Source organism: Pocillopora verrucosa, chromosome 8 (genome assembly GCF_036669915.1).
Source record: "Pocillopora verrucosa isolate sample1 chromosome 8, ASM3666991v2, whole genome shotgun sequence".
In the NCBI taxonomy this organism is placed as follows: Eukaryota; Metazoa; Cnidaria; class Anthozoa; order Scleractinia; family Pocilloporidae; genus Pocillopora; species Pocillopora verrucosa.
Genome location: NC_089319.1, coordinates 9,164,175 through 9,178,986, shown reverse-complemented (window position 1 = coordinate 9,178,986; position 14,812 = coordinate 9,164,175). Strand labels below are relative to the sequence as shown.

General features: G+C 38.8%; 1 protein-coding gene across 4 annotated transcripts; it reads left to right on the top strand.

Annotated features, from left to right (window-relative positions):
• Positions 1-238: 238 nt before the first annotated feature.
• LOC131778983 (potassium voltage-gated channel subfamily A member 2) lies at positions 239-13,191 on the top strand. 4 transcript variants are annotated; one of them, XM_059095483.2, is made up of 3 exons: positions 239-433; positions 2,931-2,984; positions 10,121-13,191. In XM_059095483.2, the coding sequence occupies exons 1-3, from the start codon at positions 388-390 to the stop codon at positions 11,689-11,691; spliced, it is 1,671 nt and encodes a 556-aa protein (XP_058951466.1). In that variant the 5' UTR covers positions 239-387; the 3' UTR covers positions 11,692-13,191. The 4 variants fall into 4 exon arrangements, with proteins under 4 accessions (XP_058951466.1, XP_066027718.1, XP_058951467.1 ...); XM_066171621.1 differs by lacking the exon at positions 239-433 and adding an exon at positions 2,147-2,243 and having other exon boundaries at positions 10,121-13,190; XM_059095484.2 differs by lacking the exons at positions 239-433; positions 2,931-2,984 and adding an exon at positions 6,692-6,804 and having other exon boundaries at positions 10,121-13,189.
• Positions 13,192-14,812: the final 1,621 nt, after the last annotated feature.

Sequence of the window (14,812 nt, the reverse complement as noted above, 5' to 3'; positions counted from 1 at the left end):
TTCAACTTCCGGCACCTGTTGGAACGTTGGGAATAATGACCCTTAGAAACATAAATAATTAAGAAGTATTTATGAACTCTATTTTTGCCAATAACAGCGCCTTCATATGAATGGGTGCATCGTCACAAAAGTGTAAGCAATGAACTCGGATCTCCATTAGTAATAAAACCGTGCGGTCGCTTAAGCATATCAAATAAGGTATCATGCGCTGTTGTCGGATGGAGAGCGATGAACGCAGTCGGCGTGGGAAAGTGCGACATAGCATGAAAACGACGCTCGTGATTCAGAAACAAACTCATCTCCTTGAGTTGATGAAACAATGATCAGTTTTGAAAGTCTTTAGTTCGATTTGGATTTTCGTGTAAGCGAGTTAAAGAGGAAGACGTCATGTATGCTTCATTAGTGAACACTCAGGCGTCGGGCGATGTGACAGGTAAGGTTAAATCTAATGAACGGTGGTTTATGTTCTTTATATAAAGGTCTGGGTCACGCTATTAGCCTTCGTAAGCGACTAGAGGATTTTTGCGAAGACAACACCGAGAAAAATGCGTTTATGTGCCGTGTTGGGAAATTTTTGTATCCACGATCTAAATGTCTTGGCATCCTTTTTTCGAATGTATCAGATACCAACTTGAAATCGAGGTGTGATATCAAGAAGCGAAGATTAGGCGGCACAGCAAAGAAAATGTTGTATTTTAAAATAGTTGAAATTTTCAAGAAAATTGTCGTAGACAGCTGGTGTAATGGATTTTGGTGATATCGACATACGGTGGTAATTGATAAAACCAGCGCATTTAAAACATCTTAGTAGTATATCTAATTACTCTCAATTAGAATGAAAAAGAGAGCAGAAGAAAGTAAATGGATCGAGAAACTGTAGATTATTTTTGCCAAAAACTGCACGGGTGGTAAAAGATTATGGATTTTGGGCTGGAGAGGGAGACGGTTACCTTCGGCTTTCCCCGAGGGATTTCTGGCAGAAGCTTTTTTTGTTGGTGTAAAATCGACCATAAGACGCGCGTAAATAATTGAGTGTTTATTTTCTGTTTTGTCAGTCACAAATGGAAAGATACTTAAATCTAAATTGCCTCCTTGATAAATATTCTCTAAATTTGAGAGTTATATTACGTGGGATTATTCTCAAATGTAATGAAGAACTGTGTCCTTTTCAGTTGCTATCAACTGCTTGAGTTCTTAATTCTACAATTTTTCGCTAAGGGTTTTTCGTCTGAGCTTAATTTACAAGCTTGTAGAATACCACTACTTGAAAACATGTTTTGGAAAGTCAGGCGAACGGTCAGATGGGGGGGAGGATAATTTTAAGAACTTTTTACAATTTGCAAAGAATTTTTTTCGAAATTCGTGATAGCTTACCTACGGATTATCAATTATGCAGTGCTGTATGTTTACTGGGGAGATACAAATTTATTTGACAAAGATCATTGAATGGTCTGCAAAGCAACTGAGGTAAATATTTTATGGGTTCCATTAAGGTTTGTTTCTGGGGAAAATCATATCATAGCTCAAGAGAATCTTGTTTTACGGTTCATGGAAACTGTCATCATATCGCGGATAAGGCTGACGAAACGAGCCTAATTCATGTAAAAGATAAGATATTCTTGTGGTTTAAATTATCATTGATATCATTGAATGTCACAGTGATAAAAGCATGTGATTAGTAAACTATAACAATAACCACATCATGTCATTTCTCTTTGTTTACGTCAATAACTTAGATTGAAAGCGTCTGTTTGATAGAAACGTCCTGTAGTATGCAAAATTTGAATACTTCTGTACAAACTTTTTCGTAATTTCTTTTTTCGAGAGACCATGATATTGCAATTTGACATATTTTATCAGTTTTTATTAATCACACCTTGAAGTCATCTTCAGTGAGAGGAGAATAAACTATCTTTGCTTATCTTAAATAATTTATAACAAAATTTTCAAAGACTTAGATGTAAATATCGTACTGAAATGAATTATCTAACTAATCGCTTCAGTTTATTGGGATTCAGATTCAAAATTTCCAGGAAAAAACGAGGATGGAAAAAACTCGAAGTATTAGTTGACTCTTTGAACGATTCTTAAGGAAGCAACGCAATCTCGACTCATTAAATCTGTTAGACGATTATTACAAGTAAAGATCTCTCAGGTAAACATGGATTGTTGATGTAAAAAGCTCGCCGACCATATTTGATACCAGCTTGAACGACTTGGACGTGGAAAGGACGATATTGGAGGTAACTGTTTGACGAAAAAGCTTTACAAGTTGCCTCGTCCCCAAGGTTCTTTCGGTTTTCGTAATTTTGAAATCCAAGAAACTTATAAGGTCTGAGGACGAGTTTTGATTGCAGTACAGGTCGGTAGTGTAGGTTGTTTGATTAATGAGAGACGGCGCTCGTTTACTCCCTAGCGAGAGGCAAACAGCCGCATTCTACAAAAATGAAAGCTCGTTAAAGTTTGCGAACGCAATGCATAAAAGCCTTCAATGCAATCAGCATCAAGAGATCATCAAGATCAGAGACTGAAACAGTTATTTGATAATATCGATCAAATGAATATCGAAATGGGCCAATGAGAACTCAAAGTGAAATCCAGTTAACCTCCTGAAGCGCGGGAAAATGCGGGTGACCAAACTGAGATTTAAATTTGATTGGTTGAGAGAGTGGCTCGAGTTTTTAAACGCGGGAAAACGCCAGTGGTGATCAGTTTAAGTTTTGCTACTTATTGGAGGAGAGGTTAGCGCCAGTTTTCTAGATCAGTTACAGGATGAAGTGAAGCTAATCCAATAAATCCCGGATATCTTTCGATAAACAGTTGCAAGTTGCTCTGATCACCGGGTTGCGAACAACTCGGCCCACTAAGTTACAATTAATTCTAAAGCATAAAGTAATTGACTATTGATGCGGTTCTTTGTTGATCATTAGATTCAGGGAGCAGGATGCGACACCTTTACCCCTATAGCCACAGCGACAATTCAGGTGAGTGAATGAACATGTGGTAATATCTGAAACATTGCACAAAAGGTCAAAAACTCAAAATGCAGCAAAAACAGACGATCAACTATAAAGAACAACAAATTAAACAAATGATTTAAAAATTGACTTAAAGCAGCGACAACAGCAGAATACAACACTAGCATTTGCCTGTTACCCATTAACAACGGCTTAATTTCGATCATTTTGACCCGTTCACGTCATTACTTTGTAAATGCATCGGAATATCCTGTTGCCGGTTACAAAAGAGGGCTGCAAAAAGTCCGGAAAAAAAATCCCATTTATGGGTTCAGGTTCTTTTTTCTCGTAACTTTTTTCAATAAAATTACCAAAACTTCCCGAGCTCTTCTCACCGGTTATTTTTTGCTGCCTTTGACTTTCGCCCTTTTATCATTAAATTGCTTTCGACAAAGATAAGGTAGATACACACAACCCCCAGAACAAGCGAAAAAGCCTTGTTTACCTCATGAGCGCATTCGATGCGCTTGGTGTGCTGATACGCTCACTTTACGAATTGCAAGTTCCGGCATGCTCAACAGAGCTAGTTCTGTTCGACTGCTGCTGTGGAGTTTTGGCTCGAGAAAAGTCTTTATTAGATAACATTAATTATAATCCATCAGAAATTTTGCATGTGCGTGATTGGTTTTTAATACGTTACGTGACCGAATATTTTCCTAGCTAAAACTGGGGAATATCCGTGGATAATCCCCCAAGTGAAATTCCCCAATTTTCAAACCTTACGTCCACTCCGATAAAAGTCTTCGTTCAAAATTTAATTCAAGACGAAAAAGCGTTAAGGTATTGTTAAAGAAGTTTGTTTGTTCATAAAATCCTACAAATGAGACTGAAAAGTAAACATTTCACCCAGCAAACAGTGAGTTGTTCGTTAACGTTTTCCTCGCGAGTTGCAAAAAATATTTGAAGGATATGAAACACAATAGCCCCATTTGATGTGAAAATGTTGTCCTTGGACATTATCTGTTCCCCAAGGCTCACAGATTCCTCGAGCTTCGCTTTTGGAAAACTGTTCTCATCTCGGAACAGATAAGAGCAGATGTCCGCGGACAAATGTCCGTATAACATTTGCGCCAAATGGAGGCTATTGTTTTTATACAGTAAAAGATCGCCTGTTCGTTGTTCGTTAAATTCTCATACATTTTAGTAATTTTAAAGGAGAATAGAATTCAAGAAAAAATACAATAGAGGCAGAACTGAATGGAAACACCTATGGTTCGGCCGATTTCAAACAACTTTCACGCGATTTCAATAGCCACGCGGCGGACAAACCTCAAATATATTTCTTTAAACTTCTGGATTTGTAATAGCGTTGGAGCTATTTTTGTCTGAAAATTAGATTCATTTAAGGGGGCGCAACGGAAAATTTTTCATGACTTATCAGGGGGCAAAAATCGTCAATCAATATGCCCTAAAATTGTCTTATTCAAATCTACGAAAGACTTGGTTCCTCGGACGAAATGAACGCTCGACGTTTTTTGCAGACGCAGTTGGCCCAAAGATTATTCCTCACCGTGACTGCATGATGCACACTTCAAGGGCGTGATAATAAATATATCTTTGGAAATATCTTTCCGCGTAAAGAACTGCAAGAAATACTTTTTAATTAAAGCAATCCAGTATAATCCAGCCAAAATGTTGGCTGATTTTTATCATTACGCATCGATAGACAATCTTGACTCTGAAGAACGATTGCATTGCCTTGTCTTATTGGATGGGCAACGTAACCGCGCATTTTGACTACCTATCTCTGACGTTGACTCGAATGCTGCCTTATAATTTTAACTGCCATTTGATCCAGGCTCAAACTGTCTAAGTATTTGAGGTCAGAGTCTCCATCTGTGTCGAAAAATCAAATAAACAAAACAAAACAAAACATTGTGGGAGACAGTCTTTTGATGTGCTCATTGCGGGGCAAATTTAGGAAGTTTTGCTACAATCGTATGTTTTGAACATGGTCAAACAAGGGACTTATCGAAAAGCTACTCCATAACAGACCAATTTCATAAGCATGCCTTTGTGTTCCAATTATACACTGGAATTTGAGGTCGATCGGACAAATTAAATAAAATATTTATGAGTACCACTCTGATGACAATTACCTTAATCCTATTTGTGGTTAGACCTCGTAGAAATCAGCGGTTCCCTGAGATTATGTTTTAAAACGGAGTCTGCCTCCCCATTGCCATAATTGCAATGGTTATCGATGGAAAAAAAAAGAGAGAACAAAAAAACGTGATGAAACAGCGAGGCTTTCGGAAGGCAGTCACACAGACGCTTCACATCGACAGTTCTAGCTTGGAACCAAGCTTTTTTACGACTAAGATAACATAAGTAACTAGCTGTTACATTTCGGGATCTAGAACCTGCTAAAATCCACGAAAAAGGCGTCTCAACTTATCGTAGTAACATTTTAACGAACAATTTATTACTTCAAGATGATTCAATTAGGTTCCCAAGTTTCATTTGCCCGCCGCCACACTTAGAGAATTCGGGAGACTCACCACAAAACCGGAAAAGCCGAAGTCAACAAATGTGTTCGTTTTTCGTTTGCTCAGGAGTTTACTTTCCAACCAAGTTTCTGTTGATAATTATCAGCAAAGTTACCATCTCAAATCATTTCTAAAAAATCTGATGCATAGTTTCACTTTTAATTCCAACCCGACGGAGGAAAGAGACACTTTCCCTGGGGCTGGTATATTTTCATTGTAAGTAATTAGTTAATCTAATTTTCAACATACTCGGACAGATCTTAGATTGAATTAGTGAAAGATTAGGTTTAAGGCCATATAAGCTTTTTGTGGTTTAATATCATTCGCGAACGAGTCTTTGTAAATTAAAAAAGCCTTTTAGCATCTTCTGTATTTGAACTGAGGCCTGTATTTATGATCTTCGCGACCTTATTTAGCTCTCACTATGTCGTGAATAATCCTCCTCCAAGTTAAAGTGATTTTGTCAAGCCAACCTAAGCTATGGTTCGAATGCAATTAACTCGCGCGATGCAGCAGTGATGTACGCGTTGTTGCCGTCTCAACAGAGATGGAGATTAATAGAGCTCTCATAACAATTAGAAATAGCACAAACAACGAAAACGCTACGCTTAGAAGGGTGCTTAGCCACAAATTGTTAATGGTGGAGCACAAGTACTTTTCAAGCTTAGTTGCGACCTCACAAAAGTCAGTTATTTCAATTCGTAAATCTTAGCCAATAGGGCCGGCAAACAATCAGTTGAACAAATCAAAAACCGGTTGGGGGTCGCGTTGCAAACAAAGCATTTCATTGATTGAAATCCAGCTCTGACTCGCATTTTCGACTCTTCGTGTTTTTCAGTATCATATATCTCCCGCACCCAACATGATACCAAGAAGAAAGAAAAAAAAAAAAGAAAAAAAAAAAGCGGCCCTGAGTTCTGCCTTAAATCTAATTTAAACTCAGTGTCTTCGGCTTAGCGTGATCTGAGGCAAGCTAAAACAACGAAACAAACTAGAGTTGTATCAAGGAATAAGTAAGCGTGCAAAATATCCCGATACGCAAAAGTGGAATTTTCTCCGTAAAATAATAAAACTTAAGGTCGATTTTTTGTTCTTCCATGTGTTCAAGGTCATAGGCGAGAGTTGAAACTCTGTAGGGAGGCCGGACATATATTGATCACGCCGATTTATTCAATGCCATTTAAAGCTGAGATTCAGCAACGTGCGTCAAAAGGGATGAGCGAATATCAGATCTTACCATGTTTATCTAAAAACGCTTTGAGAGGCCCCAGTAACAGAGAACTCCTCTCTCGCGCCAGGTAGGTTACTGATCAAGTATCGATGCAATTTTTTCGTTTTTTCGCCCTGCAGTCGTACCTGTTGAAAACATGTCTGCTTCCTTCTGTGGTTTTGAACTATTAAAGGGGCAGGAGTCTGCCCTGAATTTGAATTTATAATCTTGATATTTGCCATTTTTTGTGAGGATCAATTGAATGTGTTCAAACTCGACAAATACGAACCTCGTATACGTTTTTGAATATTTTTGTTAGACGAATTTTGTGGTAAAGGATAATGCTAATCTTTACTCTCCGACTACCTGTTTGTTTAACAATGATTTGATATCGCAGAGCGAAAAGGCAGATTATGATGACACCTCTAAATTAGAGTAAAAAATTCCCTTTGTCATGTTCACTTATTTATCAAGCTAATCGTAGGATTTTGGAGGTATGAGAAATAAATGGCTTTTAAGCAACTGCTGCATACGTTTTCGTGGGTTTCAGATTTAAAACCCATGTCAAATTTTCGATTCAAACGAATTGAACGCCCACGTGGCGGACAAAATTCCATCAGTTCTTTTCTATCAAAACGAACCAATGATCAAGCCGTCCGCGGCTTTGTAATGAGGTTTTGTCTGTGATAATTATCACGAATATTCTGCCATATGGCTGAAAATATGTAATTATCCTGTTCTGGCGACATCGCTTTCACATTCTGTCGATTCACGATTCCCTTTCACGATATCTAATGAAATGGTTCACTGAGCACGATACTGTTGTCGCGTGACCATTTTGCCCAGTTTTAATTGATCTGTTGTTCGTAGCGTAAAAACTGTAGGACTCATATCACCTTCAAAACATTCAGTAGCGATGGAGCGATGATAAGCCGTAGGTCTGGCATAAGGCCCACAGGGTCTATTTTGACGGCGAAACCGCAGCATTTGTTTGGTTAATTTGACCCTCATATGGTATTTTTCTCACAGATTTGTTTTAACAGTAGAATGATTTCGTCTCTCTGTTCGGCGGGTGGTCCGAATTATTCCATCGATTTCAAGCTGAAAATAAGCAAAAAAAAAAGAGGGAGAAAAAAAAAAAAAAGCTCGTGGGTCTGTGGCTTGGTGATTTCGGCATAATCGAAAGAAGCAGGATAGCAAACCACAAAATTATCGAAAATTATTTGGTTCAAGCAAGAAAATTGCTTTACTTTTAAACGTCAGAAACACATTTACTGGCGCGAATCCCATGAAATAGCACCTAAGAATCCCTGACAAACGACAAACAGCAATCGTCACGGTTGTTTACAGTAAGTGAGCGCTTTCATCTCATAACTCTTGCATGAAATGTAATTCCAGTGGTCTCACATTAGCAGGTACAAAAATTTTATTAGTAACCGGTGGAAACCACAAGCTTTTGTCCGCCTTCGGGGGTGGGTTGGTGTAAAAGACCCCTGTCAAACTGGCTCAAATAAAACGAAAACAGGAATAGTACACACGAAAACAAACAAACAAACAAAACGAGTATTGCTCAAAACACTATTTTTTCCCTTATGCGTAAAGAAAAACACCAGCCATCTTTCGCAAAGTGACATTCTACTAGAATTGACATAGAGCGAGATCTTTTTCCCTCAATCTATGCTGAATATTTTAGGTAATTTTCACCGATTCGGTACTACAATAGTTGTAAGTTAAGCATCGTGTTAGCTTACTAATAAAATTCCCAACAATGGCGGATAACTTTTAGGTTTTTCTGCTTGTTAAATATCGTTGCCAAGTACTGTAAATATTCTTTCTGCACTGCGTGCGTCTCCAAGGAATAGACAAGGGTTTTCTGCTGTCTCAGGATTGTGCTTTTGTTTTCCAATGAAACCGAGCTATAAAATTACTTACCCGAGTTTTAAAAAGTATTTCAATTCAAAAACCTTTGTTTAGCGCTGTTTGCAATAAATGTCATGTTTGTGCATTTACGTCCAGGCGCCACGAATTTTTGCATATTTTTATTGCTCTAATTTTTTGTTCTGAGCAAAGTCTTCATAAAATTAGTATATATACATTTCATGCTTTCGAACTGGTGAGTACTCGGCAGCAAAAATGACTGTGTCTGAAAAAGAAAAAAAAGCCTCACTAAGACATCCTAACCGGGAGATGGACGGGTAAGTTTTGGATCCAAGACTGTTAGCAGCAGGTTTCCGTTCGTGGTGTTACTATGCAAATTTTTATCACTGCCTTGAATGTAGTTACAACTTTCAATCGCGCGTGCTCAAAAACCTGGGAGCGACAATTTGTAATTTGTTTCGCCGTTGGGAAAGCTTTTCTTGGTTCGAAGGAATGCCCGACAGATAACATCGAAACGTTTGTCGAGGCAATCATTCGGCGCGAGTGAAAAGCACGCTTGGCAATTCATAACGCAACTGTAAATTCCTGCCTTCGAAGGAATTGATTCGCTTTCCCAGTGCCGCGTCGGCTATTTCACGGAGAATCGCCAAACTCAGAAGAACGGCCACTGAAGATTAATTTTTGCCTAAATGTGACCACGTGTCAAGAAAAATTGCCTTTGGACACCGATACAATGACTTTGGAGAAATTTCGATGAAAATTGTGGGTGCCTAGCGGGATTTATGGCAACATGTTTCTTGACTCTATGTTTTGAGGTGTCAGTTGGACTCGCGCCGTATAACATTGTTATCTGTCCCCGCGTTTGTACCCTGTATCTTCGCATTGAACTTCTGTCCGATGGAATCAAAGTTCGCTTTACTACCGTGAACAACACAAGTAAGTTATGCGACACTAGAGCAAATGTGTGTTGGTTTACGAGTGAGATTCGCGAGTACAGCTATAATACCACTCGCAAGTAGCTGCGAAGTCTTCGCAAAACATCTGCTTATATTTTCTACGCGAGCAACACCAATTTACATTTTACTCGCACAAGCGAGCGAGAAATGCGATTCTAAAAATTTAATTTGCGGTGTTTGAAGGTTGAATGTGGGCTCGGAATCGAACAGAACGCATCGAGTGAGTCGTAATGGCATGGAAAACATTTCTGTTTTTAGTATGTTTACATCCCCTTATTTACATTTCCTGTTTATTTGAAGACGTGATAATTTATTCAGTGAATTAATAAATTACAAGTTTAGATCTAAAAGGAATCAATAATTTATGAGAATCGGGCCCTTTCAGCTTCACAAGCGGGACATGTTCTCAAATTTTTAAATTTTTACTCGCTTATTTCAAGGATTTTACTCGACCGAAAAAATGGCGCGGTATGGTCGAATTCGACGATACCGCGCGCTTGGAGATCCCCCTTTGGTCGGCAGTTCGTGTCAGTTATTAATCAAGTATTTCTCCTCGCATCCGGGCTTTAGGTTCGCCGTATTTAACAGATCGTAAACTAGAGATGGACGCGTTAACAGGAATGCCCTCTGTGACGGCGGATCCTGACAGGACTTTGACAGGCTATACGCCTGGAAGAAACAATCTACAGCCTTCAGGCAATCGCGACCAACAGGCTGGAATCATCTCCTTGACTGGAATCAAGCCTCAAGTTGTGGCGCCAGTTGAAGCGAGTGCTGACAGATTTGTTATTAACGTGAGTGGCCTGAAATTTGAAACACACGTTCAAACGCTAGAACAATACCCCGAGACCTTGCTAGGAAATGCGAATAAGCGATCGAAGTATTATGATTCCACTCGGAGTGAGTATTTCTTCGATCGCAATCGTCCCGCATTCGACGCGATTTTGTTCTATTATCAATCCGGGGGAAAACTTTTACGTCCAGCTAATGTACCCATGGATGTGTTTGCTGACGAGATTCGGTTCTACGAACTCGGAGAGGACATTTTACACAAAGTGGAACAGGAAGAAGGGTACATCGAGGAGGAGAAACCCATTCTACCCGAAAATAAATTACAACGTAAAATCTGGGAGTTATTCGAGTTTCCTGATACGTCTTTAGGAGCGCGTGTTGTTGCAATATTTTCGGTTGTTGTGATTACGCTGTCTATTGTGACATTCTGCGTCGAGACTCTACCGCAATTCAGGCCAACAGAGGAGGATGGAACAAAGCGAAGGCAACCGTGGTTTACCCTTGAAACGGCCTGCATAATTTGGTTCACGTTTGAATACTTGATGAGGCTTATCTCGTCGCCCCAGAAGCTGGTGTTTGTGCGATCGTTTCTAAACCTGATCGACATTGTAGCTATTTTGCCTTACTATATAACACTACCCATGCAAGACACCAAAGCGTCCAGTTTCGGTGTTCTCAGGGTGATTCGGTTGGTGCGCGTGTTTCGGATTTTTAAATTGTCGCGGCATTCCAGAGGACTACAAATTTTAGGACATACACTTCGCGCAAGCTTGCGCGAGTTAGGCCTTTTAATTTTCTTTCTTCTTATTGGCGTCATCTTGTTCAGCTCGGCGGTGTATTATGCCGAAGGCGGCGAGGACGACTCGAATTTTAAAAGCATACCCGACGCTTTTTGGTGGGCTGTAGTCACAATGACAACCGTCGGATATGGAGATATGAGGCCCATCACAGTCTGGGGAAAGATCGTAGGGTCGTTGTGCGCTATTTCCGGCGTGTTGACCATCGCTCTTCCGGTGCCCGTGATAGTGTCGAATTTCAACTACTTCTACCACCGCGAGAACGAGCAGAGAGCAGCCGAACAGAGCAAGAAGGAGAAGGAGCGCAAGGAAAACGAAAGACTTCAGAAAGAGAAGGAAGAAGCGGAGCAAGAACGAAAATATGGAGCCGTTGATCATAATGGAATGAACGGACCTGAAACTGGCATTGAAATGGAACTATTAACATCGCTAGACAGCATTCCTTCGAATTCTAAAGGACACAAGAACAAGGCAAACACAGCAGTTGTGGCAAATTCAATGCCTCTTGTGGATTATCCTGATTCTACTATACGATTTGAAACGGGGGTGTAACGAAGATATTTTCCCTCTTTATTGTTTTATAATTTGGAGGTATGGGGGGAAAATCGGAGTTGTACAACTGCCAGACAACAGGACTGTGTCAGAACGTTCAAGCAGAATGAATCGCCACAGCAGAAATCGCCCAAGATCGAGGAACATGGATGAGTGCCACTTTTCCACGTAGCACCAATGGAATGAATGCGGGCGAAGCTCCGAAATAGCGAGCACAAGAGATTTTTCCTTGCGGCTTGTGAAATAATTAGAAATAACCTGCTTGTTATAGCAGTGTGACCAAAGAAACAGAAAATCCAGGTATCATGTAATGCTGTTAGAACAAAAAAGAAAAAAATTACAGCAACATAGTCTTTGCTACATCCAAGAGTAACCACTTTGACTTCGTGAAGAGATGGATTCGTTTTTTTTATATATGTAAAATTCACTAATTTATAATTGATATGCTGCACAAAGATAGCACGCGGCGGCCAACCGGCCAAGAATGATGAGCCAAAAAAATTTAGTTTGTATTTGAATAAAAGCTAGTAGGAAATAACGAGTTACATGTAGTTAGAGAGATAGGAGATATTTTTTATTCTTTCCGTGTCTTGCAACAAAGTTGTGCGGAATATTCTTGTTTTTCGTTTTTCAATTCTTCGGTTCCCGTGGTGAAAATTTTGCGAGCCTACAACCCTCGGATTGAATACGAAAATTCGAACTATTTCCAGGGTAACTGATTTTTGCATCTTTGAGCCCAGCAAATGCGACTTTAAGGGCTTTCCGAGACCTGTAAACTATCACTGAGAAACTTAAATACCCACAACTTTTAGATTTAACTGAAAAGAAATTCTAGTGGTCAAGTGTATGAACGAAGTGGTGACGATTGTTAAGAATTTTAGCCAAAGGCAAGATAAGTCCGCCGTTAACGAGGCTTTCGATAAAGACACTTTTTGTTGAAAGCATCGAAAACAAACGAGAAATCTAAACAATGAAAAAGACAGAAATACTTTGTAGAATAACATTGGCTAAGGGGGATTTGTGAAATATGATGTTGTGATATGTGACAATATTCTGTCAGACTCGTTGGTTACGGGTATGACCCAAAACAATGTAGAATTTAAAACTTCTATTAAAAATAAACATAAAAAAGATCCTCTGGCCAAACCGGAGAACGTTACAGGCTGGCGTATTTGAAATGTGTCGTATAATTTTGAAAGCACAGAGAGTGGAGGCCAGTCGAATATTACAGGCAAAAGCCATTTTAATACAAGTAAAATTGATGTGCTGGACACGCGTCTAGGAAATGATTAAGAACACCTTTGTAACATTAAAAAATTTTATTGAAGAAAGCTTGTCTACAAATGCATTTTCTTTAAATCTAAGGAATTGTTAGAGAACGTGATTCAAACATTTTTTTGATGTTTACATCTATGGACTCGACACTTCGGCGACAAGTAATTGAAATAGAAGATGGGCTGATTTCTACGGGTTTTTTTTTTACGTTTTTGGTGATGAACTAATTTCTATTTTGTGATGTATTGTTTTGAATTAAAAGAAAGATTGAACTTTGCTGATTTCAGTTTAGCCTTTGTTATTCAACACGTCCACCGAAGGCATCTTAAAAGTTCTTGTTCAAATTCATTAAAACCACGTTTTTTCGACCCTATGAATATTTTTACATTTGGAGTCTCACTATTTAATCGGAATACTACTCTGTGATTGGCGTGAACGCCTTATGGTTTCATTAAAACTACAATTGTTTACCTCTTGTCCGTTGAATAACCGAGCCACTCCGAATTTAAAATAGAATAATTTTCTGTTTTCTTCTGGAAAGTTTTTAAGCGCCGTGTTCCGGCGAAAGCTGGCTTTTTCAGTGGAAAGTGTTCGAATTGAAATGGTAGTAATCTTGAACGGGAGAACAGAGCGAAGAATAATAATTGAAAATGTTTCACATATTGCTGCAATATGATTATTTCGTACATATGTATTTTCATTCATTGTTTCTGAGTAAATAGTGTAATTTTCGAAGATTGTCGATGGCACAGACCCTCATTTCTTTATCTTTCACGAATGAAAAAATTACACCGGTATCGCTTTCAGTATTTGACAATTTCGATTTAAAAAAAATTACAATTTTTAACCGCGGACTTATCAATGTTTATAAAAAAAATAAGCCCCAGCTGGGAAAATAAATTGGTTTTATTTAACTTTTCAGCGAATTGCCTGGTTTTTTATGCTGTTGGATACTTTTGACGAAAGAAAATCGTTAATTTTGAGGCAAAGTGGCTAAATTTTTTTAGGAAACCGAGCATTCCATTATAGTGTCCCCGAACGAATGTCATCATTCGTCGCAAAAATAATTCAAACGTGAACGCCTTCTGATCAGAGTCCAAATTCTTTTGTTTTTTCATGAGAGAAAATTGCGCCGAACAACAGCTACCCGTTATTTATAATTTAAAAGTAAACGAAAGCCATAACTGCCAACGAGAAATTGAGAGGAAATATTTTTGGAAAAGTTCTATCTTTGTCACAGCAAAGAAAAATTAAAACACATTCACACCTGTTCTCCCACAGAACAGAATGAAACTTTGTTTGGAGATTGTTTTTTACTCGCCACTCGTATCATGTCGATAAAGCATCTTTCTTTCACTCCAAACATTAAAAATTACACTAGTTTGTGGCAAAAATATTTCTCATTTACCGAACAGAGTCAACTGCTAGCAACGATACTGCATACGAAGTCACTCCGTTGTTTAGTCAAGTACTTGAAAAAGTTCTGCTTCATTCGTATATCAGTCGATTTATATTCTTCATTTTAAAGCGAAATTCAACCAATTGGAATTAACTAATTTGCGTCCACTGTGAAAAACAACGTGAAACTCGGCAAGAAACTGTATGGCTCAAAAGCTTGACCATCTGGGAAATGATTTCGACTCAATATAAACACTTCTCTTTAATCCACTGACTTTTGAATATAGCTATGAATGAAAGATACTGAAAGCGATGTCTAATCAGGAAAATACATCGTGCAGAGATAAAATACAGTAAAGGAATGCAACTCGCTGGTCGCTCGTCTGCATCAGTTGATAAACTTTGATCATTTCGTTTCGCACCGCAAGTTTTCATTTTCGTTTCTGAG